Here is a 27,819-nt window from a genome sequence, read left to right as displayed (position 1 = left end):
TCTGACAAAAAGATGTTCAGGGTGTATCAATCTTAAGAAGAATCAGAGGAGAGAACTGAGACAAGCCTTTTCAGAGAAAAAAACCACAAAATCCCCAGGACAGACTGGCCTTGAATGTTAAGACATTTTGTTTTAAAATACCTTGATAGTGGGATTAATTTGTTTGCCTTTCTGGACTGGGACAGTATGATATTGCCTTGCCTTGTTTGGGCTAGGAAAATGTGTATTGGTTGTATGATGACCAAAGTCTACCCACATGAAGAGCATTCCTGAAGTGAGGCACAGCAAGGAGGGTTTCCTCTATCACTGTCGGGCCACCTCCCGGGGCCATGAAGAGAAATGCCAGAGTTCAGTGTAGATGTTCAACTCCTTCCTTCTTTACTGCTCATTTCTGCCTCATGTTCAACCTCTGTGTCTGATCTGCACCAACACACTGCTCATTTATTTGGTGGATCACAAGTCCAAATGCAGCTCCTCTTACAAAGCCTCGTTTCTCCTCAGTTCCACCCTCTGTTCCCAGTCCTTATTCGGGGCTGTCAGCTGCTCTGTGGTCGCTGTACACCCCAGGGCTGGAGGGAACCCACGGCCACTCTAAACACCGGCTGCAGCAGCCACCCTGGCTCTCTGGGCAGGGCCTTCCCTCTGCCTTTGGGACTCACTGGTTTTATTTATCATTTGCATTGGAAATGCAGGTCTCCTCCACCCTGGTCTCTGCTTTCCCTGGTGACTGCAAATATGGTAGGTTGGTGTTTTTCCCAGATGTCAAACAAGTCGGTCTTGACTGAAAGGCCTCCGGATTTAATTTGTGATTACCTTTTATTTAAGTGAAACACATGACAAACAAAGCAGGTACAGATCCTCTGCAGAGGCTCTCTCTCATCTAAGAGCTAAAAATGGTTTTCCTCTTTGACTCCAGAGCTCTCTCACAAACCTAGAAGCAAAATACATAATCAAGACTTGAGGCACTTGCTATTTCTAAGTGAAACCCCCAATTTACCCTTAATGTAATTCACGGCCTTAAATGGCAACAATCAAGCAGGAAGAAAATAGCAACTTATTAATCTTCCTTTATGGGTCATCTTTAAAACACATTTTCTATGAACAAAATTCCTGAAGCATACACGTAACTGGAAATTCCAGCGCTCTGGTCCTGTCTGTACTTGAGGTTTGGGATAGGAGCTATGTGGAGCTACTCTACTGGAGCCAGCTGCTCCCCTTGGACATGGCCGTGTGCGATGGCTGTGGTCACAGCAGCAGTCACAGCAGCCCTGGTTGATTCTGCATGGCCCTCTGCATATCAGTGAGGGGTAGGATGGTGATATTGGGAAGAAATTCTTTGCCATGAGGGTGGGGAGGCCCTGGCACAGGTGCCCAGAGAAACTGTGGCTACTCCATCCCTGGAAATGGCCAAGGCCAGGCTGGATAGGGCTTGAAGCAACCTGGGACAGTGGAAGGTGTCCCTGTCCATGGCAGGGGGTGGAACAAGACAATCTTTTAAGTTCCAACCCAAACCATTCTAGTATCCTATAGTGTGTCCGGTAGCAGTGATTCTGCCCCTGTACTCACAACTGGAGAGGTCACACCTCGAGCGCTCTGTCCTGCTCCAGGTGCCTCAATCCCAGAAGGCCATGGAGGCACTGAACCGTGTCCAGAGAAGGGAATGGGGCTGAGGAAGGGTCTTGAGCACCAGGAGCAGCTGAGGAAGCTGGGGGAGCTCAGCCTGGAGAAAAGGACGATCAGGGGGGACCTTCTGGCTCTGCACAACTCTCTGACAGGAGGTTGTAGTGAGATGGGGTCGGGCTCTGCTCCCAGGGAGCAATGGTCAGGATGAGAGGAAATGGTGTTAAACTGTGCCATGGGAGGGTCAGGTTGGACATCAGGAAGTATTTCTTCCCCGGAAGGTTTGTCAGATACTACATGGGGGTGCCTGCGTGGGTGGTGGTCACCATCCCCGGAGATCTTAAAGAAAGCCTGGACATGGCACTCAGTGCTCTGCTCTGTTGACACGGTGGTGTTCGGTGATAGATCAGACTCGATGAACTCAGAGCCGTTTTCCACCGCGATCGATCCCGGTGCTCTCCGACTCCCCGGCCCCGCCACTCCCACCATGGCGGCGCCGCCCTCAAGATGGCGCCGCGCCGCGGCCGCGCCGCGCTCAAGATGGCGGCGTGGGGCGGGCGCTGCCGCGGAACCGGGTCATGGCCGCGCCGGAAGAGCCGTGAAGCGGCCGGGCCGGCGGGAGCGAGCCCGGGACGCGGCCGCTGCGAGCGGGGCCCGGCCAGGCGGTGGCGGCGGCGGCGGCTGCGGCTGCGGCGGGACCGTGCGGCCGCCGCCATGTTGCGCTGCGGAGAGGTGAGTGGGGGCTTGTGGGACTCAGCTCGCCCCGCGCTTCCCCTCGGCAGCGGCCCCTCGGGGCGCCGGTAACGGCGGCTGCTGCGGGGCTGCGGGAGCCCGGAGCCCTCAGGGCGGCAGCCGGGCTCGGGGGCACGGAGGGCGCTGGAATCGCCCTCGCCGGGTGTGTCCGGGGGGCTCACGGGGGTGTGAGGCGGAGCAGCCCCGCTGCCCTCAGCAGGGAGCTGCCCTGGCGTTAGTGCCGGTTTGGGCTCTGGTTTCGCCGTTAAGGTGTGAGTGTGTTGCACAAGAGCTGGCGGTGATGTTGGGCTGCAGTGTTGGTGTGTGTCTGTATGTATAAACAGATATATATAGCCGTGTCTATATGTATATATGCATGGTTATGTAACTCCAAAGGTTATTGAAACGGGTGGCGCTTGGAGGAAGGATGTAGAAAGAGATTGCTGTGTTATATTTAGGAAAAGATCATGGACAGTCGCTTTGCCAGTTGCAAAGTAAGTAGAATGAATGGAAATGTTCACCAATGGTGAAAGATCAAGTGAAAGTAGCATGATTTCATGTGAAGTCTTGCACTACCTCCATATTCTCCTTTTCTTTTTCCTCTTTTTCTTTTCCATCAGGAGGTCGTAAGTGAGGAGAGTGAGGAGGAAAGCAATGGAGTCAACTTGATGGAATTCTCAGATGAAATCCTTCTGCACATCCTCAGCTATGTCCCTTGCACAGACCTGGTCCTCAATGTCAGGAGAACCTGCAGGAAACTTGCAACACTTTGCCTTGACAAGAGTCTAACACATACAGTCCTGCTTCAGAAGGACTATAAGGTGGGGAGAGTAGCTTGCTTCTTCTGTTAGCTGTGAAGACAAATCTGATTTCTGAAAAACAATGCCAAGAAGTGGAACTTTTCAATGTGTATGCATAAATAGACTGCTCCTGAACTCTGAAATCAAATACACAGCAAGCTGTTTCATAAAAGCATTTATTTTCCAGTATGCTTTGTTAGAACAGCTTTGTGCTCCCTTAGTTATATAAAATACTGTCAGTGAAAGCTTAACTTCTCCATATTTCTGGCCGCAAAAATGAAAGTAAACATGACCATAAAGTTACCATTTTCCCAAAATAGGTTTTCCGTGTTGTTGTGCAAAAAAAAAATCTCGTGCAGGTTGCTGTCAGGCATGCAGTCAGCAAATGCAGAAATTGTGTGCATGTTATAACAACAATAAAGCTTGGGAAGGAGGGGTGATGTATTCAGTGAGAACTGTATCAGCCAGTGCAGCAGAGGAAAGCACCCTATGCTCATTTCTAAAAGAGGAAGCTGAATGAAGAAGAATGAAGAAGAATTCTTCTTTCAGTTTGAGTTTCTTCACATAGCCAGTTCTGCTGAAATAGCTTTGCTGGTAGAAAACTGAAGTGGTTTTCCCTTCCCCACTCAGCTGCTGAGCAGTCTGTAATGCAGAACTGCAGAAGCAAAAGGAAGTGTAATCCCCAGAGTCCAAAGCATGGCAGACTGAGCTGCCAGCAGTGTGGTAATTCTTAGGCTGTGCTGCCATCCCCAAACTTTTGGATGAGCCACATAATCCAGGTCCCAGCCACTCTTATCCCCACCTCCAGCTGGGAAACTGAGTCAGTGCCCACCAGTGCCGTATCTGTCACTGAATGTGCTTTTGTTTGGGTGCAGGTAAACAAAGACAAAGTGAAGCAGCTGATGAGGGACATTGGAAAGGAGATCTACCAGCTGAACATGGCTGGGTGCTACTGGCTGCCCAGCTCCACGATCGACCACGTAACACGGTGCAAGAACCTGGTGAAGCTGAACCTGTCCGGGTGCCACATCACCTCCCTGCGGCTCTCCAAGATGCTCTCCTCGCTGCAGCACCTGCGCTCCCTGGCCATCGACGTGAACCCGGGCTTTGATGCCAGCCAGCTGAGCAGTGAGTGCAAAGCCACCCTCAGCCGCGTCTCGGAGCTGAAGCAAACTCTTTACACACCCTCCTACGGGGTCGTGCCGTGCTGCACCAGCCTTGAGAAACTGCTGCTCTACTTTGAGATCCTCGATCGCTCGCGGGAGGGGTTTATGCTCTCTGGGCAGCTGATGGTGGGCGAGAGCAACGTGCCCCATTACCAGAACCTCCGCATCTTCTACGCCAGGCTGGCTCCTGGCTATGTCAATCAGGAGGTGGTGAGGCTGTACTTGGCAGTACTGAGTGATCGGACACCTGAGAACCTCCACGCCTTCCTCATCTCTGCCCCCGGCAGCTTTGCAGAGACGGGAGCCACCAAAAACCTCCTGGACTCCATGGCCCGAAATGTACGTCTGGATGCTTTACAGCTGCCCAAAGCCTGGATTAACGGCTCTGGGCTCCTGCAACACTTGAAGTTCAACAACCCTTTCTACTTCAGCTTTAGCCGATGCACCTTATCTGGCGGGCACCTCATCCAGAGGGTCATTAATGGTGGGAAGGATCTTAAAAGCCTGACCAGTTTGAACCTCAGTGGCTGCGTTCACTGCCTGGCCCCAGAGTCCTTGTTTCGGAAAGCAGAAGATGACATCGACAGCAGCATTTTGGAAAGCCTGGTAGTGTCTTGCTGCAACCTGAGACACCTGAACCTCTCTGCAGCTCACCATCACAGCTCTGAAAGCATAGGGAACCATCTGTGCCAGCTCCTCTCCAGGCTAAAGCACCTGCTCTCATTAGCACTACCAGTTTGCTCCATCACAGATGTTGGTGCAAGCGTGGAGAAGCCTCCCACCACACCTAATTTAGTGCCCCAAACATTTGGAAGGAAAGTTCGCATTGGGGTACAGACATATCCAAGGAACTTAGGGGACCAGACAAATCAGAAGATCGAGTCTTCAGTGTTTTGGGCTCTGATGGGAAGCCTCAGATTTTTGGAAACCTTGGAGATAATTGGGTCCAGTTTCTCCTCTGCCATGCCCCGCAACGAGCCAGCAATTCGGAACTCGTTGCCTCCCTGTGTCCGGGCACAGAGCGTGGGGGATTCAGAGGTGGCTGCCATTAGCCAATTGACTTACCTGCAGAGCCTCACCTTAGCACAGCTGCCAAATATTCTCACAGGCTCTGGGCTCGTCAACATTGGGCTGCAGTGCCAGCACCTGCGGACTCTTTCCTTGGCCAACCTGGGCATGATGGGCAAGGTGGTCTATATGTCTGCTCTCATGGACATGCTGAAACACTGCAAGTGTTTGAGAGATCTCAGGTGAGGGGCTGCCCTTGAACATCTCCCATTTTGTTTGTGGATCTCCAGAAATGTGGTGTGTGGTTTATTGTGGCTACTATTAAAAGTGTTCCGGTCCAGAGTACAAGCAATGCCTTGAAAACTGAGTATTTTCCTTCCTGACTTGTGGAGGATGGGAAGGCATTGCATGTTGTCCTTGAGGGCTCAGGATATGCCCTTTAACCAGTGTTTCAGAAGCAAAAAGTGCTGGGACTGCCTTCCTTTAAGATAAGGAAAAGTGCATGCTGCTTATTTGGGAGCTAGCAGCTTGTCAGGGCTGGTTAAATACTGCGTGCCTTTGCTGATTTTTTGGCTTTGTGTACATGCACACTTCTTAAATTTCCAGGAAGGAAGAGACTCCTACACTGTCTAGATAATGTAGAGTTTTCTTTGGGTTTCTCAATGAGCTATTTGTCTGCCTTGGGTTTGTATGAAAATCTTGCCTCTTTATTTTTTAATTTGTTTTCTTTATAATGTACCGAAAACATTCCAGATTTAGAGTTTATCCTGTTGGTGTTTCTCTCCTGATAGGCTTTTAAGGACCCTACCAAGGGTCTGATCCTGAAGAGTGCACAAAGGAGCTTCATGGTAGCCAAAATGTGCTTGTGAAAGTGTGATGGTTTCCTTGCACTAGTCCATATGAACACAAACATTATCACTTTAGGGAAATGGGTTTTTTTCTTTTTTCTTTTTTTTTTTCCCAAAATCAGCCTCTTTCAGTGAAACTGCAGAACCTGTCAGTCCCATTGTCCCCCTTTGTTCACAAAGCTCCAAAGTGCTGTGCAGTTGAGACAGCAAGGTCACAGTTATTGTGGCTGAAATTACTGCTCATCACCTGAGACTGGTGTTTGTGTGCCTGTCCCTGATCCACTGCACTAGTGAGGGGAGCCAGGGGGGCTGAAACATCTCAGGAGGGTTTTCATTTTCCACCACTTTCCATTTATAATGGGAGAGGAGTGTGCTGGTCTCATCCAAGGGGTGGCAGCTGTTGGGAATTCAGTTGCTCAAGGTCTTGGGTTATGTGAATGTGTCTTTAACCTTGAGGAGAGTAAATAGCCGTGGAGGAGCTGAGGGCTGGGGAAGGAGGTTGGGTTGTGCAATGCTGCTTTGCTCATCCGAGGCCCTGTAGCTTCCTGAGGCTTTGAAATGGAGGCCAAGAGCGATAGAGATGGGAGGCAGCACAGAGCCTGGGATGAAGGCTGCATCAGGGCTCTCTCCTTGTACTCATTTGGGTGGAAGCTGTCACTCTTCTTCCCTGAGTAAAGTCTAAGGTTTTATATTGGCTTAAGATGGTTTTAGAAATTAGCACTTCCTCTTGATAACGTAGTTTCCTTTTGCTTTGACTAATTCCCTGCTGTTTCCGCCCTTTTTTTCCCTTCCCAGTTTTCCAGGCTGAGGAACACGTTTAAGGGGCTATTCCAAAGCAACATTGCCATCTAGCGAGTGCAGGGCGGCATTGCAGGTGTGGCTGGTGCATCCCAGAGATTCACCTGGAAACCTGGATCCTGCAGATTCTGTGCTTTTTGTCCTAAATTTACAGTGCCCCAGTAATGATGTTGAAAAATTGAAGAGGCAGCCCATTCTCTTGATACGAATTTTAACTTATTACCCAAAGTGTAGATATGCTCTTAGGATCTCTTCAGGCAATGCCACCTGACAGCAGTTTTAAGCTGAGACTGAAACAGAATTTATCAATTAACAGGATTAAGTTGCTGAGATACCCCTGCATACTACAAAGCCTGTGCAGAGATTACCCAGAGCAGGTTGGGCCCGACAGCTTGTTATCACCTCCTGGATTAACCTTCCTGGAGCTCTTGGCTTTCCTGACCCAATGACTGAGATTCCCAAGTGCTCTGAAGCCTGGTAATAAATCTGCACTAAGCAGATGAACTGTCCTGGTGGCACAGGCCTCAAGCAGGTTCAGCTCCCTGCAGGCTGGCTTCTGTGAGGGAGTCACCCACTTATGCTGCTGGGTAAAACACAGACCTCTTGTTGGCCAGGTATGGCTTCACTGGGTCATTTTATTGTCCTCTTGGATCACCGTGACAGAGGGTGCTGTCTCTCTTCCCTGAGCCAGGTGTTTAAGGTAAAGGTTGGGTTGATGATGGTTGTTGTTCCTGTGGGAGAGCAGTAGCTTTGGTCCTTTGCCAGGGCTGGTTGTGGTCGCTGTGTTGGCCCCAGTTCTGCATCAGCCTATGTGCACTGTGTATTTTTCATGCCTGCTTCTCCCCAGGGAGGAAACTGAAGATATGACCAGTTTGGGCAGTGTTTGTACACTGGAGCAGACTGCTCCAGTGCTCGGTGGAAGTCAGGTACAGAAGCCAGGCCGTGCTTTTAAGATCAGAACGGATCTGCTGCTTGTCTTACCCACCATACTTTGTGGGAAGCTTGCAAAACCAGGGTTACTCCAAGGTCACTCCCTGTGAGCACCAAAATGATGCAGTTTAGGGCTTTCCTGCCTATTTGTGCCCTTGTCCTTCAGGACTGGAGGGTCCATTTGCCAGCCCCCCGTGAATGTGCTGTGTCTTTCCCTCTTGTCTGAGAGCATCCCAGGCATGAATTGCCCATTGAGTTGTTTTTGTTTATTCCTGCAGGCTGGAACAGCCCTACTTCTGTGCGGGTGCCCAGTTCTTCCAGGCACTGAGTCACTGCTCCTCTCTCCAGCGGCTTTGCATCGTCTCCCGGAGTGGGACTCTGCAGTCTGACGCAGTGATGTCATTCATGGCCAGCTGCCTTGAGGTCATCATGTGCCACATGTTTATGGGAGAGTCTCTTACCGTTTGCAAAAATCTCCAGCAGTCCATTGTCCGGAGGTGAGTGCGGAAAAGGGTGGATGTGGGATTTCTGGAGCTCTTGGAGATTTATCTCCGTTCCCTGGCCTGCCAAGGTTTATATGGCTTGGAGCTCTTGTTCCAAGGAGCTGATAGGTAATGTGTAACTGTTTGGCACATGAGCCAGCCTCTTACTTTAATAAGAGTGAATCAGTGAAATATTTGAAGGTATTATATGAATTCTTGATTCCATTCCCACCCATGTTCTCTGCAGTTCTGCTGGCCGAGTTGAAGTTCTGGATGCAGAGCTCCATCATAAATCAAATGACACTTTTTGTGTAAACAAAACATCTGCCGACATTTAAGTACTGAGAGATTTGACCTTGAAGCTTTCCTCCTTTCCCACAAGTGACTAAGATAATTCTCTGTCCTCTAATCACTTGTAAATGTCACTTACTGATAATCCCCTGGCAGCGCAATTCAAAGCCTTTAAAGGGTTGTCGTGAAGGGTTTTTTCTTCGGAGGGTGCTTGAGGGGGGAGAATCGGTACAAACTGCCTTTGCACGTTTGGCAGTTCTTAAATGCATTTTGCTTGGCCCCTTGCAGCGTTCTGAGGCTCACGTGGTGGGAAACGTTTGTGTGTGAGCCGTGAACTGCATTTGAAAAGAGAGCTTTTAATTACGCTTGGCATTTGGAAATCTTCTAATAATGGCAGTCATCTTACAAAATATTTCCCATGCAGCAGACTTTCCATTATTATCTTTTTTTTTTCTATGAGGCTATTTCCCCACCTTCAGCCTGTTTTCTTTGTCACCTACTGTTGCTGTGCCCTGTTAAGCTCTAATAAAAATTTCAAATCACACGGCGTTATTAGTGCATCCTGAAAGGTGCTCCTCTCCCCCAGCCTTCCTCCAGCTTCAAACTAACTTATTACACTTGGCTTGTTTCCATGGATCAAATCCAGAGAAGGCTGTGACTATATTAGCTCCCTACCAAACTGCTCCTGAGATTGTTCCTGCCTCTGAAAGCCTCTGTGTCCTTCTGGGATGGGGACTGTTGGAAACATTTGAGTAAATTCCTTGTGATGTGACAAGGATTCTTTGAGTTTGTTTTACACAGGGCTTCATATCTGTAAAAGCATTACTGGGTTGATTTAAGTTGTGCTTTGGGGATCCTTGGAAAGAACCAGAAATCTGCAGTTCCCATTTTTTATTTTCCCTCCCTTCTGAGGTGCTGCTGCAGTGCTGCCCAAAATTTTAGCGTCCACCTATTGAGCAGAAATAGACCATTCTGCAGTCTTTTCTCCCTCTTTTTCTCTGTCGTGGACTGATTCTCACTACATTTTCTACCTCTTTATAATCTAAACCCTGGGAACTTTCTAAAGAGCAGCTGATGCCTGGTGGAAATGTTAAAAACTATTTTTATATTTAGCTACAGTTCTGGCTGTCAAACTTATTTTCTTCTTTTGTATTATATTAATAGAGACACTTGTATGAAAACAGGGTTTTTTGAAGGTTGGGTTTTGGGGTTATTTTCTGCTGAAGAGAGCATCTGCTCCTTCTGCAGATTCTACACCTGAAGTCATAATCCTCTGTGACATTGTAATTGGTGGCTCTGGAAACGATTTTGATGTCATGTAAGATTATGACTTCAGGAGGAGGATAAGCAGTGGGAGCAGATGCTCTCCTAAGCAACAAAGATCCTGTTCTCATGCAACTGTCTCTAGTAATCAAATGGAAGAAACAAAATACAGAAAATGATGTGTAAGCAAAGCCTGGAGTCTTCCATGAGCCATCAGCGAGTCTTTAACCACGTGACTTCTCCAGCAATTCCATTCTCATCCTTGCACAAATGTGCCTTGGGATGGGGTCAGGAATTGACTTGCTCTTGACTGCATTTTGTCTGCTACTCCAAGGCAGAGAGATGTGCAGTAAAATCTGGGTGTGAGCTTAAACCCGTGGGTATGGCTCCAATTCACACAGCATGGCTTCCTCTGAGAGTGTGCAGCTGGTGTCTCTTTAATCCAAGTTTTACACCAGGCAGCAAGTTGGAAGTTATCTATCCTTGTGCCAGAATGAAATGAGGGGATTTATGCTTATTTTTTTTTCCATTTGTTTGGAATGTGTGTGGATGCTCTGTGTGTTACATGGGGAGTGGGTGGGAGGGAGGAGGTGAGAGAAGGGACCTCGAGCCTTTGTTTGCTCCCTTTCTTGAGCTGGGACAATTGATCCATATTCTTCAGGTCCTACTGAGGGTCAGAGTTCCTGTTTTAGGGCTGTGGTAATGGTGGTTTTTTAGGACAAGAGGTAGTTTTAAACAGCAAAATGGGGCCAAAGTGGTTCACCTTCTCCCAATGCATCTAAAACAGAGAAGAAATGTGAGTGGGAATGGGAAGGACCCAGGGCTGGCCATGTATCAGGAGTTTGCTGCAGGAGGTAGAGCTGAGAGGGCTTGAAAATGCAATATAGTGCAGGGCAGTCCTTTTTCAAGTGTGGGGGCACAGGAGGGTTTGGGCAACAGAAGAAGCCAGAACCTATCTGGGGAGGACAGACTGGTTTCAGCTGTGGAATTGTAGTGGAAGATGGTGAATATACAGGGTGTGGTGATGGGAGCTTGGGAATTAAATCTGCTGCATCACAGCAATGGCTTAAAGCCTGAACTTTTTCTCAAACTGTCCCTTTTTACTGGAAAAGGAGGTTAGTGTTATATATTTCTGTTCCACTGGCCTGAAAAGAGAGGTTGTTCTCATGTCTCTTAGTCTTGTGACAGCTTTGAACCAGACCCTGTGGTGTCCAGCTTTCTGGTGAGCAGTTTCTGGTTGAAGTTTGCTGCTATTTGGGACAAACTGATTCGTGTATTTGAGTCATTAAAAGCCTCTGATTCAGTTCTGGCTCTTTTGCAATGAAACACAATAAGCAGAGCAGGGCTCATCTGGAGCCTCATCAGCAAACAGGAGGCTTGCAAGGGCAAGGTCTCCTCTGAGCTGTAGAGAAGACTGTAAAGATTGTTTCCCTCTGGGCAGATAAATCATTGCAGTGTTTTTCTTTATTCTTTTTCCTTCAGTGTGGATGGGAGGGGGGAGCTCCTTTATGGTTCAGGGAGATGCTCTGCACATAAGAAGGGCGTAGTGGTTAGAGCAGGAGATGTGGCTCGAGTGATCCATATCCACTTCCCTGATCTTCCGCAGGTTTCACATGTGACGTTGGTCTAGTCTCAGTTTCTGTGTAAATTGACTTTTTTTTTTCCCCCCATCACATGGTGCTCAGCTGCTGCCACACTTCAGATAGCAGCAGACCCAATGAACACAATGTTTTCCATTTAATGCTTGGACCCAAACTTTGCTGGAGCACTCAGCTCCAAGCACGTGTTATCCCTGTTTAAATAACTCTTCTGTTCAAACCACTGCAGCACTAATTCCACAAACACTGAAATACCACAATTTGAGGCCCTGTGGTTGGAGGTTCAGGTGTGACCCCAGACTTGCTGCTGTGCCAGGACTTCTTTGCAGAAAAGGTAAATTTGCTTTGCCATTTTGGGCTGAGCTGCCGTGCTGGGATTGTTTCTAAATTCCTGCACAGACCCGTGTGTCCCAAGGCAGGTCCAAGGGATTGAGCCTTCCAGGAGCTTTCCCAGTCTTTTCCACAGTGTTATTTTGTGGAAGAGTCAGTAGATGGAGCTGTGACCCATGGAAGGTCCCACCATTTACCAACGGGCTGCATGCTAAATAATCGTATTTATATGCTGGTATGTCTCTGCCCCAAAAATCCTGCGGGCAAGGAATTTGGATGACTTCAGGCTTGCACAGCTACATGGGGTTAGCAGGCACTTCACAGTCGTGCAGGAGAAGTTGCTTTCCTGGTGCTTTCCTTGCCATCAGAAAACAGGCTGGAAGAGGGGATGGGAAATGCTTGGGCAAATATCCCCTTGGCTTCAAGGACAGATTTTTATTTTCCACTGTGTGCCTTTAGAATTTTGTCGGTTTTAGCTGAAGTGTTTAGATAGCTCCTATCATTGTAGTGATTTCAAGGACTCTACAACACCAGACAATACTAGCCAGTGAAAAGTCCTTGGAAAAACACCTTGGAAAAAGGTCAAGAAAGCTACAATAAAATTAAAACAAACAAACAAAACCCCCAAAGCAAAACAAAAAACCTCTGAGAACATGGCGTCATTAGGGATTCTTTATAAAGAAGGGGGAAAGTGTCAAGGTGTAGAGGTGAGCTGTGATTTATAGAAATGAATCCAAGGGAAAAACCATGGTGCAGCTGGAGTGTGTTTGGGGTGCTGGGTGGGCAGCTGGGCTCAGCTGTTCACATCTCCCAAAAGGGCTGCTGTAAACTCCTGGAGTCTGAGAGCAGTTGGGAGATGGTGAATGGGCTTTTCCACCCTAAACAATTCTGTGATTCTGTGACTCAGGTCACTCTTGGGTTAACCAGTGCTGGAAAGTGCAGAGAATTTTTCTCATTTAGGACATTCTCACTTTTCTGGGAATCCAAACTCAGAGGAAGAGAAACACAAACTTACCCAGCCTTGTGCCTGTGTCAGGTATGAGCACTGCTTGGTTTGAAGTGATTTTCCTTATAAGATTCCTGCCACTTTCTAGGAAGAGCTTTCAGCCTAAATTAGATCTTCTTGTTCAGTCTTCTGTAGCATTACCTAAATTTCCCCATGCTTGTTATTGTCCTTTTTTAACGTGAAACTCTTGGCTGGATCTTCCCTTTTTCTTAAACTGCTGATTCCAGTGGCCCTGTGTGGCTGTGAGCTTGCTGAAGGGATGAAGCAGCCTCCTGGGATTCAGTTGCAGAAACAGGGCTTCCAGGTGGGAGCACAGGGCTGAAATGGAGTATTGGAAACTGCTGAACGAGCCAGTCCCTCTCCTGGCATTTAGCACAGGACTGAGTTATCACAGATGAGTTTTTTGCTCACCTCAGGGCTAAGTAATCCCCCTTGCCCTGGATATCCCTGCAGCATTCTGCTCACCTGGATTCTCATTGTGGTCTCAGGCTCATAAAATCCCTTTTATTCTTAGAGGGGTTGGAGGGGGCTCTAGGGGCAGTAGGTGATTGCAAGATCATCTTTGAATTCAGCCGATCTTGTGCTGCCCACCTGACCGCTGCAGTCCTACTGACACTGCAAAAAGCTGCTGTGAGCACCTAGGGCTTATTCAAGATTTTCGAGCTGGTTTTGCATCCCTTCAGCACCTTCTCTTCCTTCTGACCCTGAAGAAGTCCCTGTCTGCTGCTGGCTTTCCTGGCCCCAGAGCTGCTGGCAGTGGCTGCTGATCCCACCCTGCCAGCCCCAGCATGCCGAGGGCTCCAGCCTCGCACAAGTGGGATTGCAGAGGACTTAATGTATCACCAGGCTGGTGTAGTGAATCATTAGCATCCTGCTCAAGCTTTCATTGTCTGTTTCATTTCCTGCTCTTGGAAACCCCTGAATCATTCTGTCACAGACTGAATAACAAACTGCATCCTTGTCAGATTGCGTTGCCCAAGGATTCCTTGGCGGGCTTGGCGAAGGTTGAATTCATGAGGTGTGGCCCAGACACCTTTGCTTCTACCAGGGATGTTGTTTATGGGTGGGTTTAAATACTTTACAAGCCAACAGGGCTTGTGGGACCATCCCCAGTTTGCCATACTAATTTATCTTTTTTTGGGGGTACTCACAAACCCCCTTCTTTAAATGCATTCCTGTGGCTGACCCAAATGCCTCGTTCTAACTGCCAGCTCATGTGTTTTGAAAGGAATTCAGTTCTGAAACCTTCCTCAGCAGGCAGATTGGTTTGTGCATGAAATAACTTTCAAGGATTGTCCTCTCTCTCTTGGCTGAGAAATAATATTGGAATAGCACTGTCGTGCTTTCTCTTCATGAGGGTGTAAAAGGCTGAACGGAAGCATTAACTGCAGCTTTAAAGCATTTCCATAGTAAAATAAATCTAATTGAGCAGTTATTGCAGTAGCTTTTTAATTTGTGGAAGAGATTAGGAAATAACTTTCAGCTTGCTCTGGCAGAGCACTCCCCTAGGACGTGTCCTGGGCGCTCTGGCATCGCTCTTTGGGTTCTTATTCCCTCCCCCTCTAATTGTCCGGTCACATTTGAGTGATGCAGAGTTCAGCTGGCAAAATAACATAGGAACCTCAGTCTGCAGGCGTGTTTGATACAAACCTCAGCTCACAGGAGAAGTAGCAGAGTGCCATTCATGCCTTACAGGGAAACCACAGCAGAGAGATGTAATTTGCCTCGGCTCGGGATGAGTCTGATGTGTTATTGCTCCTTCCCTGTGGCTCAATGCAGTGGCAAATGAAGAAGCTGCATTCAGGATAATGGGAGAGTTGGCAGTGATGTGTGTGAGTGATTTCCAGAGTCCCATCTACACCCCTTGGTCTCAGGTTGGAGACTGCAGTGATGGGACTCAGTGTGCAAAAATCAGCAGCTGTGGGAGAATGTTGGTTTGTCTATGTAGACATGAAGGGATGGAAGATACTCCTAAAGGAAAACGCTTTATAGCAAAAATATCTCATTGTGTGGAGTTAAGAGCAACCAGAGGAATCTGAACATCTTTCCTTGGGAGCTTTTCAAGTCCATTTCTGAGGTTTGGAAATAAAGTCTGCTTGGCACTGGTGCTCTGGCAGGGCTGGAAGGGAGAATGGCACTAGGGAATGGATCTGCTTTAGAGTCAGTGTGGGGAGGGTGTGGACCTCCCTGAGAGGCTCCTGGGGTATGAGTGGGAGACAGAGGTTCTCCCTGCTCCCAGGGGAAGGGGCCTGGGAGAATCCCACCTACATTTTCTTTGGTGAGGCCAAATCTTTTTTGGAGGATGCTCCTGCAGAAGTTTCTTTGGCAGTCACTGTAAACAGGGAGAGATTTTCAGCTCCCTTGTACTGAGGTCAGGGCACGGCCAGTGGAACAAATCTTAAGTGTTTGCCTGGCCATCCCTGAGAAGATGAGAAAAGTGTGAGTGTGTGTGTGTTGGGTCATGCTGCTGCCAGCTGCTCCAGCTTGCCCTGGCACTTCCTCCATTCCACTGTGCCATGCTGCAGGAAGGGAGTTTCCAGGCTGGCTCAGGTATGCTGGCTGAAGCTTTCAAGACAGATGCCACACTTGAACTTCAAGGTGTGAGCAAGTCTTCCAGTAAAAACAGGCTGTGCCTGGCAGAGGATTAACAGGGCTTTGTGCGTGTAGGTGAGAAAGCTGCATACAGGGCAGAAAGTGAGTTGGTCTGAAACTTCTGCTCTTTAGAAACTTGTGCCTCTCCAAACAGCTCATCAGCCTGTGGGGAAGGTCAGAACGGAGAGGGGAGAAGATGTGTGACTGCAGCAGAGGCTGGTTTGCATTTGTGAGGGTTGTGCCAACCAGAGTCCACATCTACTCTGTCCCTGCTGTGCTCTGTTCCCCCAAATCAAACTTCTCCTCATTCCCTTCCTTCCTCTCCTTCTCTAGAGCTTCTTTTTCCATAAGCTCAGCCTGGTTTGTGGAGGTCAGAGATCTGCCCTTGATCCATTCCTGATACACTGTATTTCCTCACTTCATCTGCTGTGTGCTGCTTTTGTTGGCAGTGTTTAATTATCCTTCCTTGCGTGCCCTGGGTCCTGCTTGCCAGCCTCTGTGAAGTGGGATGTGCTGAAATGTCTCGTTTGGATTAGGACTTTCCTTGGGTTTCTGTGGAAATCTCAAGGGGAAGAACATTCTTCAGCCCTAGATAATGCCTTATCCTTTCCTGACAAGTAAAGGAGGTTTGAGCAGCCCCTAATGCAGAGAGCTGTCACCTTCCAGTCTCTGTGGTGCAGGGAGTTGCAGGGGGGTGGGTGAAATCCATCTTTCCCAGCCTGGCTGGGGAGATTCCCCATGGCTTTGGGCTACCCTTTGGATCTATCAGCAGGTGGAATCTCCTGTGGACTCACTGTCCTCTCTGGAGAGGCATGTCAATGTTTGCCAGGAGATAACTGCATTCCAGGGAGGGTCTCTTTTGTCTTGCTAAAATCGAGGAAATCTGATCAAAGTGCAGCCTTGCTTTAGACTTCTTCTCTTTCTTTTTGACTTTGTCCCTGACCTACATATTGGATCCTGCCACGGTGGTTGGAAGTAATTGAGAGTGTAGTGTTAGGCTATTTACCAAGCTGTTCACTTGAAAATAACCTTACTGAGCTCAGTCCACACCTGTTCTGGGAGAATTCTGGAGACAAATAGCAAAGCATCATTAACCCTTTCATCCACATACAACCAGTTCAAGATCTAAGAGCAGAGAGATGCTGATGCCAGGAGGAATTTGTGACACAGGGTGTGCTTCATCATTTGTTTCCCAGCTCTGTGGATGATTCCAACCAGCTGCTGAGGCCAGGTCTGCTCTGTGTCCACATCCACATGAGGACACTTCAGAAACCTCCTTGTGGAAATTCTTGCTGGGTGGTGGTTGGTTTGGTGGTTAGGTGTTGATTCTGCTGGACCAGAGGTTATGCTGAAAATATACATGGAGGGGGAGAAGAGGGGGGTGTTTTCTTTGTTATCCCAGTGGTTGTTTCTGATTAAAGGATCTGTTTTGAAGGGGCTGCTAGTCAGTTGCCTAGAAAACTTGCTTTCATTTAATTAATAATGATGAGTTTAGTCTGGAGGTTTTGTAGGAGAGAGCAGGCAAGCATATCCTTGGCTTTTTTCCCTTGAGAAAAAAAAACAAAAACCAAAACCCAAACCAAAAAAAACAGGGCTTCATGTCTGAAACTGCAGCTCTTTTGTCTCCCTGGGTCAACATCCTTCTCTGTCCTTCGGGTTTTAATTTTACAAGCCATGCGTTTGCAGAGGTGGATGGAGTTTGAAGTCCATCCAGGTGTGGAATGAGGAAAGAACCCTCAAGAAGATTACAGGAGCTGTTCTGCAACTCATTAACTCACTCTCTTCCCCTTCTTGTTATCTCCTCCCCATGCCTGGGGCCTTTCGAAGCAGTGCTCTAAGTGCCTCTCACTTAATCTAGCCCACCTGGACAGGTGTATGAAGAAAGGAATTGCCTTCCGGGGAAGGACTAAAGGAGCATAGATTGCAGAGGGAGGCTGCTTTTGGGAACTGCTAATCCCAGTTTAACATTATGACAGCTGCTCGTTAAAATCAGGGTGTTTTTTAACAGGCAGTTAAAGGAGAGGCTTTGCACGCACATTTAACTGAGAATAATAGTGAACCATGTGCATTTGATTGGTTTTTTTTTCCTTAAATCACGCAAATTGTACATGGAAAGAATTCTCCGGCGTCAACTTGCTGGGGTATGGAATTTACAAGGTTTGCAGTAACATACAGTTTCCTGTTGGGGGGGGGGGAGAAAATCACAAAGCTTTCTTTTTTTTCTCTTATTTTAAGATCAAGTTCAAACCCCTGGTATAAGCCCAGCCTCTTTAGGAGGGACACTTACTGCGTTGGGGTTTTTCACTTGTCTCGGTGGCAGTTCATCATGTAAACTTGTCTGGGTTCTTGTTTTTATAGCTACATGTAAAGGCTGCTTATAAACTACAGTTTTGTACATGGTGAGAAGGCAGCACTCAGGTCCAATTTGGGAGAGTCTATATACAAAGAAGGAAGCAGTTTCTTTCCCTTGGGGAGATGGCAGTTTCTTCCTTTGCTGGACTTCAGTAAACTTGGTCTATTAACATGATTTTCTCTGCAGGACTGTGGCGTTGGATAAGAAACACGAAGAGCTGAGGCAGAGCAGGGACTATCAAAGAGACATTTGGCTGTATTTTATGTGATTTCACTGCAGACTTTACCAGCTGCCTCCCAGATCAGCAGTTATTTGCTGGTTGATTTCTTGAGGGCAGTGCTGTGGAAGTAAGAAGCTGCACAGCTCTGACACAAGTCCCCAGATCTACTCAGGGAGCCGTGTCCTTTTCTGCCAGCCCTTAGGCATGAGGCATGAAGGGCAGGTCTGTGATGCAGAGAGATATAAAATTGCCCCAGGTAGTTCTGTTGCTGGAAATTCTTATTCCTGCAGCTACTTAGGTTCAGGCAAATTAATTCGACCCACCAAGACTGAGCAGCTAGCCTGGGAATAGAAGTTTCTCTGCTGTGTTTTTGGCAGCTCTACTCCAAATCGTTTGTGGATGGAAATGTCCTCTCTGTCTCCCAGGAAATGCCAGTCTCTCGTGTTGCTTTCTTCAGCTGGCTGTATTGCTACCTGGGATTTTCATGTCTGTTTCCAGCAGCTGGATCTCCAACCCTTCCTCAGTGTGTGACAGAAATCTGGCCATTTCAGAGCTAGAGATGAGCTGGGAATCTTCCAGGCACACACCTGTCTAAGTTTGTCGAGCGGAGAGCTTTTCTTTGGGCCCAACACAGCTTGGTTCAGCCTCCAGGGACTGGTGCTGCCAGTGTGACTCTGCCTCCTCGTGAGTGATAATGAACTATTCTTTGCCACACCCTTCCGAGGAAACACCTTGGTGGCACAGGACTAAGAGTCACAAATCTTTTTCATCTTAAGGTGTAACTCTTAAGGGTAATTATGCTGCAGTTTTACCCCCCCCCCCAGCTTTAAAAGACTGAACTCTTGTTACATTGCACTGAATGACACCATTTCTCTTCCTCACAGGTTGCTGTCATGTAAAGTACTTGCTGGTGGGCACTTGGGCTTTTTCTGTACGGTTCTTTCTACATTGTTTAATGGCTTTGACTTGTGCAAATCTCTTCCTTTGCTTTGCAGCCTGGATTGAAAAGAAGGCTGCAGTGTGTGAGTGTGAGCACACTTAAATGCTTATCTGCACATCTGAGCTTTCTAAACTTGCCTATGCTCTAATTGCAGAGTGTAGACTCTGCATGCAGAACAACCCAGCCTGAAGTGATAATCCCAGGCTCAGCCCCGAGGGAATGCCTGACATTGCTCTGGCCTGATTTTCCTAATGGCTCTGCAACTTGCCTCTGGTTTGCAGGTGGTTTAAATTGTTATCGCTGAGCACCTTGCCCAGCTTGGGCAGAGCTCTTGGGATCTCTGATCCTCTAAGAATACCTACCTGTCTTGATTTATTTTTTATTAATTTTTTAAAAACCTCTTCCTCCCGATTTTAGGTGCAATTTGGGCTTGTGCCAGCTTAGCAGACTCACTGCAAAGGGGTGCAAACCCAGCCTGAGCTCCCTGCTGACACAGTGAGGGAAGAGTGGGAGACCTGGAGCTCCAGCTGCCCCTCCTGCCTCCTCCTTCCTTGCCCCCATCCTGCATGATTGATGCCCAGGCCATCCCCTTCCCTTGCACTGGAGAACTGGTATTTTTCCTTGGCTAATCACCTGTGTCTGATTTAGTTTCCAGGCAGAACGCCCTGCATTAAACGTCGTCATTTTCCCTCTGCTTCACGAGGACTTGACAGAGGTCATCAGAGATGTCCCCATGAGGCACTTGGATGAAATTACCTTGTTTAAAAGCAGAGTGGCTGAGGAACCTCCCAATTTGTGGTGGTGACTGCCACAGCGTGGAAAGGACAAGTCAGTGTGAACCCATGGAGCAGCTTCTTGTTGGCCTGGATTTCCCATCCTTGACTCCTGGCCACCTCACTGGATGCTGTACAATCACTTCAACCAGGTGCAATTTCAAAATAAAAAAAGCTGGTTCTTTACAGTGGGGAAACATCTATTGGATATTGCTTGCATCTGAAAATCCTGTCTCAAAGGCTTGTGGAATCTGATGAGTGTTTCCTTGCGGTTAATATGAATCGTTTTTGTTATTTTATTGAAGTTAAAGGTAAGAGAAACTGACTTAACAATGCTCTTTCCCCTGTGTCCCCTGGTGTCTGTCCCAAGGGCCCCTGTGTACGTTGGCAGTGTGCTTTGTGGTTTTGATGGAAATCATTCTTTGCTTCAGTCTGTTTTTGGCAAAGTAGAAAGCCTAGGCCAGCTCAGAGGCACAAAAATGTGTTGCTCAATTGAAGTGCATCACATCTTTTCTATGTTACAAATAGGCATTTGTAGTCACACACATGCAGTCACAGATATTTAAAGGGTGTTTTTTTGACTGAGAAGTACCACAAGGACTCTTTATTTTTTAATAACAAATTAAGGTCATTAACACCTTGACCATGGTATGTTCCTGCTGGTGCTGTTTCCGTTGGTCTTGTGGAAGAAGTTCTCATCTCTTCTAGAAAACCTTGTCCTAGGGTAGATGGTGCCTACAGTGAATAAGTTGAGGCTCAGATCTGATTTATATGCAGTCTGTCTTGCAGTGTAGATGGGAATATAGTGTTCCGGTTCTGTCCTTATATCCCATGCCTTGAGCTCATGCTAATTTTAGAGATGTTATGAAGTATTTTCACAGTGTGATTTCAGTCAGCTTCTCTGCTCCACAGAACTTCCTCAGGCATCAGTAGTGGTCTGGATCACTTTCATATTGCCTTATTTACTGAGCACTTTTAAAAGCATCAGACAGCTGTACCAAAAGCCAAGTTACAAATTCCTGGAGCTACAAGTCTGGGTGGCAGAATTTTCCTTGGTAGCATACCAGGTCTGTCTTCTGCAAAGCAGCTGCTGACCAGAGCTGTCTAACTTCACCCAAATCCCGAATGTGTTGAGCTCTGCTTTTCTGGGGAGGCCCAGAGTCGTCCAAAGATGATGTGTCCATCTCCTTGTCAGCATTTCCTACTCAAGATGCCCTCTCCCAAATGCTCTTCTGCCCTCAGTGTTAGTAGGAAGCCTGGTCTGATGGGATAGATTTGAGAACAAAATGCATCTCCCAGCCTTGGAGGACTCTCTGTCCTTGCTTTCCAATCAGCCACGTGTGAGCCTGCCTGGAATTGTGTCCCACAGGTGTAAATCTTGAGCCAGGCTGTGACAACCCTTGTGCTCATAGAGGTTACAGTAAAGAGCAGGTAAGTGTCAGGCTCTGCTAGCACAGGTCTGTGCCTTGCTGAGACCAACCCTGGTGGTTTGCTGTCTTTCCTGAGGCTCTCATCCTTCCCCTCTGAGGACAGGGAGCCAGCACAGTCTCTGGAGTGCAGCTGGCAGCAGGAATTTGAGGCCAGCTCCCCTGGGAATGCTGCAGCTGAGCTGTGAGCACTCCTGGAGTGTTGGAGGCTCTGCCTCAGCTTCAGCTCCATGCAGCTGAGTGTGAGGAGCTGCTGCCCTGCTCCTGCCACTGTTTTCCCTCCCCCTCTCCCCCCTGAGGTCGTTCTTTCTACCTCTTGTCATATTACTCCCGTTTGAATCCCCTCTCTTCTCTCCCTCTCTTCAGCACATCAGATGTGCTTTTTGGCAGGAGCACGAGCTGCTGTTCTGTCCAGTTCAGGACACTTCAGCTCTGCCTGGTTTCTGTCCGTGTTTTTTCCCGGGATAACTAGCAGGACTGGGCAGAGGGTGTTTGCAAAGTTGCTTTCTCCTCCTTGTGGGAAGCACTGGCAAAGTTGCTTTGTCCTGCTTGTGCCACTGGCCTCAGGGCAGAGGGAAGGTGGAGGGTGTGGTGGCAGCTCTCTGATGCCTTAGGGAACCTGTTCAGTCCTGTGAAGGAATCCTGATGTTTGGTTGAGTGAGGCCATTCCCACCCTCAGCGGGGACTTCCCCTGCATAAACAGCTGTGGCATCAGCAGGAGCTTGGCAGTGCTGCCAGCTCACCTCTTCCTGTTCCGCTGGAAAACCTGGACTGGGGGACAGTGGTGTGCAGAAACCAGCTGCTGCTTGATTCTGGTGTGAAACCTTTGCTCTTGGGGTTGCAATCACCTGGTGGAACATGCTGTACACTTGGCTTGGCACATCCATATCCACCTGCCTGGTGTGCTGCTGGATGGGAGCAGCAGCCAGGGATGTTTTATACTGCTGTTATTCTCTTGCCAGGGGTATGATGTTTGGGCATCTGTATTCATGCAAGTGGGTCACAAGTCCTGATGATGCTGCCAGTTGTAAGCAGGGCTAAGAAGGGTCACCCCCAGGTGATAAAGGTAGCATCCCAAACAGTAATAAAGAGCTAAAATCTCCTTCCACCCCCAGCTCCCCAACTCCGGGCCAGTGCTTGATATCTCTACTCCAAATCCTCTTATGGTGAGTGAGAATTTCCGCTGCTTTTGCACTCCAGGCAGGATTCACCAGATGTTAATAATGTGCTTATTTTCTCTAAGTGCTATTTTGGCATCGGTGTTAATTACAATTTATATTCTGCAACATTTACACTGGGAAAAGAACCCACCCTAATAGTACCCAATTGGCAGAGCTGGGCTATTAAACACAGCTCCATATGTTCTGAGCAGAGCAGTGCATGGGACTCGGAGCCCACTCAGCACTCAGGCAGGCAGCTGTAGAGGAAGAGAGAGGAGCAGAGAGAGGGGTGTTCTGCTCCTGGATTTTATTTAATATGAAATCCCCCCTCCTTTTCTTTGTCCCCATCTCTCCAGAAATCTCCCTCCTGCTATCTGTGAGCATTTAAGGAGGTGATCTCTGAGCCTGCTGATGCTGCTGTCCGTAGTCTAAAACAAATGAATTCAATTCCAGAAGGTGCCCTTCTTGCAGGGAGTGCCTCTGCAGGATCCCAGCCCCTGCTGGCCTGTTCCTTGCTGCCTTCCAAAGCAGACCTCCAATCTTTGGGAACTGCAGCAGAAATCTTTGCTTTGACCACCCCTAAAGTGTCCATGGTTCTGTGGGAGATGGATATTCTGGGACAGTTCTGTTCTTGTGTAAAACTCGATGTAGATTGCTGCTCTGCTCATGTCTAAAGTCTTGTTTGGCAAAGTGGCATTTGGTTCCTGCAGGTTGGGAGGGTCTGGAGTGACCCTGGTGTGAGGAGTTCAGAGGGGCTAAGTCATCTGTGTTCCCATGGGTTTCTTAGGAGGGTAGGTTAAAGGACTGCTTCTTCAGCTGTTTGCAAGGCTGATTTCATGGTCTCTTTAGGAAATGGCAGTGTATCCACTGCTCTGTTAGGAGAAGGGGCTGTGTGGTGACTGTCTCTTCTTCAGGAGAGCTCTGACTGTGGTCACTTCTCTGTCAGGGAGAAGGAGAAGATGGGAATGAGAGGAGGCAGGGCAGGATGGAGTCATGGATCTCACTCTGGAAGCCAGACACACATCCTGAGGCTTGGCCAGTTTGCTCGCTTGTGGAAGGAGAGGAGGCTCCCCAGGTGCTGAACCCTCCCCTCCAGGTGAGGTATTGCTCACAGGGTAGCAGAGGGCAGACCTGGGGCTGGTGTGCACTGAGAGCAGCAGAGCCACAGCCCCACTCACTGGGGTTTAATTCCTATCACTGCCTCCTCCTCTGTCAGGAGTGTGGGGTCCCAGGGAGCAGAGCAGGACCTGTCCCCTCACATGGATGTTCAGAGCTGTGGGACAATGGGCAGGTGTGTGGGACCATCCCTGTGAGGTGCTGGGTGCTTCCTTCCAGCAGTGCTGTTGTAGGATAGGGCTGTAGAAATTTGGGACTTTCCCACTGGTGGAGTGAACCAGTGCAGGAGGGTTGTTTCACCTGTCTGAGGGGGATGCAATTCCCTCTTGGCTGGTCCCAGCAGAGTCTCCAAAGCTGGGAGAGCAGCGCAGGAGCTGTGCTGGGTGCTGCAGAGCCCAATCTCCTTCCACTGCAGCTCTCCTGCCTCTTTGAGATGCACAGGCAGCCAGGGTACTCCAGCAGGAGAATCATTTCCATAGAAACCAATTGGGATGTTGTACAGGGAATAATGATTAATAGTGAAGGGATGTTGCCTCAGGCCCTTTTCATTTTTTAGGGGGCAGTGAGGGACAAACTGGGGCACAGGTAGGGGGACAGGGAGACTTGAAAACTAATGGAAACCATCTCTTCCATTAATTTCCAGGGCAGCTTCCCCTCTTCTCCTCCTACCCAGCCCCCCACTGCTGCTCCCAGCTTTCGTCAAATTTTCAAAATGGCTAACCTGGTTAGAAATAATCATAATAATAAAAAAGGATGGATGAGGTCTGACTACTAACATTGTTGCTGTTAGCAGCAGGATTTCAGCCATAAAACATGAAGCAAGGGAGGCATTGACCTTTCCGCTGTTTGAAATGAATGGAGACATCAATATCTATTGTTTTGTGGCATTGACCTCTGACGCTCTCAGCTCGCCCTCCCCTTTCTTTTTTTTTAATTTCCCCCTGACACTGGAGGAAAGGGGTCAGTCTGTACCATCTATTGATCCCCATCTTACTTGGTGATAGGGAAATAATTAGAATTTTAAAGATCTCTGCTGCACGCTGGTGAAATACATACACAGAGGCACAGGCTAAGCCCCCGCTTGCCATGTTGTGTTCTCCCCCCTTCCTTGCAGAGATCCAAAGCTCTGAGATCTGAAGGAAGGCAGATCAATATAGGTTTAATCATGATGGGGGTTTTATTTCAGTTTTTAAATAGTAAAGTGTAACATTTTATGTTAATGTTGTCGGAGCCTGGCTGCCTGGTGCCTTGTTTTATTTATTCTTTTAAGTAGCCCCTTCTTTTGTGAACTTCATCTATGTACAGAGAATGTGAAATCAGGCATTGCTAATTAGCTGTATGACAATTAAGTAATGTAGCACAAAACCATTAGGACACTGGATTTGTTTTTGAAGTTTGTCCTTTGAAGTGGAAGCTGCAACTCCCTGCCCAAGGCTGCTGGGGAAAATGTTTTTCTATCAAAACTTTCTTTGAAAATAAAATGTCAGTGTAAGAGTCCCTATTTCTGTCGTCTCTCCCTCTAAGCAGGGGGTGGAAATTGTTTCTCCTTGTAAAAACTGCGAGCATTGATAGAAAGGGGAATTCAGGAAAGCATTAAATGGGCAGTTGGTCTCCAAACACCCTCAATTCTGGTAGAGATGTTACCAAAAATTCTTGTTTAGCTCCTTGAAAGGGAACGGTGCCACACCAGGAGAGAAGACCCAGCTCACAGCTCTGGGGATGGCAAAGGGAGGTGGTACTAAAACTGGAGGTTCATCTCTGACATCCCAAGTGCCATCAGGGTGACAGCCTGGTCACAGATCCCTGCAGGCTCCTGGGTTGGGGCTCCTCCGCCCGTGCGCTCGTTTGACACTTGTGTTTGCATCTGGCCCTTTGTCCTCGTAGTGAGTCCAGTTCTGAATGTGCAACTTTCATGTACGCTGGTGGCATGTAAAACTTCAAATAAAGAGTGGAACATTTGGAACCAGCTCTGTCTTCTTGCCTCCTGCTTCCCTCTCGATGTGGAGCCCAAAGCCCAACTCCCTCTGATGGGGAGTGCCAGGTAAGGTGTGTGTGGGCAGGGCTGTGCCTAGGTGCCGCCCCAGGCTGCACTGGGAGCTGTGGAGTGTCACTGGGATGCTGGGATGAGCACTTTGGGATTACAGCCCTCTTCTCCTGGGTTTGGGGATGCTGTTCTGTGGTGTTTGTGGCTGTGGGCTCAGCTGAAGAAGGAGCTACTCTGTATTTGGGAAATGCTTCTCCTCCTTGGATCTCTGCACATCTGACTGCTGAGCTGTGCTGAGGTGGGACAGAACGTTCAGTACCAGGTTGGTTGGGACTGGAGCAGCCTGGTCCAGTGGAAGGTTCCCTGCTCATGGCAGCAGGGTTGGAATGAGATGAGCTTTGAGGTCCCTTCCAACCTGAGCTATTCTGGGATTCTGTAACCATTATCCCTGGGTAAGTGACTCACAGTGGCTCGGGGAAGATCCCTTTCTCTGAGCAATCCTCAGCCACCACCCACACCTTGCTCTGACAGCTCCAGCCCCTGGACAGCAGACAGGACCTGCACCACTGCTCTGTGTGAAGCCAAGGGCTAAAATCAGGTGCTTGGAGAAATGTGAATTGGGATGGCCAAAATGCCATCATTGGCACCATGACTGCATGGATTTAGCTGGGCTGGGCTGGTTGATGCTGCAGGAAGGGGAAGCTGAGATGTTGGAGTGGGCAGGATGGGCTGCTCGTGGTAAAGGAAACTCAGGCATTAACCTTCCTTGGCAGCAGCACTTCTGCCCTGGCAGCCACCTCTGCTCCCTGGATCCTGGAGCTCTGCAGTGGTGGCTGAAAGGGCACTGCCACCCACACTGAGGATTGGAGGGGAGTGGGATGGATGTGCTGGGCTCGTCTGTGTGATCAATGCTCAAGAAAATGTGCACCCTGTTGAGCTGTCTCTGTGTTGCTGTTCCCAGGGATGGTGGTTCGCAGAGAAGCCAAGCTTCAGCACCTTCTTTGAGTTAAGAAAATGCACAAAATAAACACACAGGAGGAGCAGCTTGGTGCAAAACGGTGCAGCTCATGTACTCATGTGCTTAAGTCAACTCACCCCAGGTAGGTGAAGTAGAGAAAAGCCTCAGAACTGGGGTGTCATCAGTTTTAAAAGGTGAGTGAGTCTGCAGGACTTGTGGGACTGTAGGAGAGCCTCTGTGCTGGGATCTCTGCCTGCAGTGATCCAAAGTTTTATTCCCAGAGGAGATCGTGGGCTGTCCTCTGTTTTTCTGTTCTGGCAGATCTGCTCACCCAGGCATGGAGTGCAGACCCTCCTTCCATCCCTCCCGTGCTTGTGTTTAAGTTATAGATTTTACTGTTCCAATAACATTTATCTAAATGTGCTTTGGGGGGAGGGAGGAAGGAGATAAGGAGGGAGGAGGCTGAGGAAAGAATGTGCTTTTGGACTCTGCTAAGCCTCCATCTTATTGCTGGGACTTGCTGTGGGGTTTTGGAATTCATGATCCCAGGGGAGGACTCAGGGGAAATGGCTGGAAGAGCTGTGGTCACTATGAAACACTGGTGGGAGGAAACCCAGGGATAGCCTGTGCAGAGCATCCCTCTTCCCTTTTGGTACTGCTCTCATGTCCTCTGCCAGCTTATCTCTTGGCAAGGAGGGACCTGACTCAGTTTCCAGGCAGGAGAACTGGAGTGGAGGTGTGGGAATGCTGAGGGTGCAGAGCTCAACTTGGCACAGGGAGAGATTTTCTGCTCAGATGTCTCAGAGTGTTTCTGGGTTTGCCCTCCCCTGCACAGCCATGGTTCTTCCACTGCTGAGACATTCTCTGGGAGGTCTCCAGGAATGGGATGGCAGGAGGAAAGGTCCTCTGGATCTGTGCTCCAAGTGCAGCTTCACCCCCAGGTCAATTTGGGAGCAGTTTGTGCATCCCTGGCACCATCGTGGAGGCAGGGGAGGAGGGAGTGTGGAGGAGAGAGATTACTTCAACTCCCAGAGGTGAAGGATGTCTGTGGCCACAGGATGCAGCTGACAATTCCCAAGGTGCTAATTTTGATCTTGGTGCTTCCCAGCCCCAGAGCTGGCCTCTCCCAGGGGCTGGCAGATGGGGCAGAGCTGGAGGATTCCTGCCTTGCACAAGGGAGATCCAGTGTGTGAGTGAGGTTCTGACCTTGGGGAGAGGTGGAAAGTCTTGGGGAGGATCAGGAGAGGAGGAGTGATGGAGTCAGGGCATGGATGAACTGTAGCCCTATGATCCAGCTCTTTATGTGCTTTTTGGTTGCCTCCAGAGTGGACTCCAGGGTCCCATTCCCATTTCACAGTGCTTGAATTTGGTTTTTGGTGTGGTGGTGAAGGCAAGAGAGAGCCATGGCAAGTGGAGAAGAGAAG

General features: G+C 48.6%; 1 protein-coding gene across 1 annotated transcript; it reads left to right on the top strand.

Moving 5' to 3' along the window:
* Window positions 1-2,229: 2,229 nt before the first annotated feature.
* Window positions 2,230-25,419, top strand: FBXL18 (F-box and leucine rich repeat protein 18). The gene is made up of 5 exons (XM_059861239.1): window positions 2,230-2,352; window positions 2,973-3,173; window positions 4,028-5,568; window positions 8,181-8,399; window positions 19,626-25,419. The coding sequence occupies exons 1-5, from the start codon at window positions 2,335-2,337 to the stop codon at window positions 19,780-19,782; spliced, it is 2,136 nt and encodes a 711-aa protein (XP_059717222.1). The 5' UTR covers window positions 2,230-2,334; the 3' UTR covers window positions 19,783-25,419.
* Window positions 25,420-27,819: the final 2,400 nt, after the last annotated feature.

Source organism: Haemorhous mexicanus, chromosome 17 (genome assembly GCF_027477595.1).
Source record: "Haemorhous mexicanus isolate bHaeMex1 chromosome 17, bHaeMex1.pri, whole genome shotgun sequence".
NCBI lineage: Eukaryota > Metazoa > Chordata > Aves > Passeriformes > Fringillidae > Haemorhous > Haemorhous mexicanus.
This window is presented reverse-complemented; position numbering and strand designations above follow the sequence as displayed.

What these genes read in the sequence shown, in the direction of transcription:
- FBXL18 (XM_059861239.1), top strand. An exon ending in AAGTGTTTGAGAGATCTCAG is followed by an intron (nt 5,569 to 8,180) that starts GTGAGGGGCTGC and finishes TTATTCCTGCAG; the next exon opens with GCTGGAACAGCCCTACTTCT. An exon ending in CAGCAGTCCATTGTCCGGAG is followed by an intron (nt 8,400 to 19,625) that starts GTGAGTGCGGAA and finishes TGTCTGATTTAG; the next exon opens with TTTCCAGGCAGAACGCCCTG.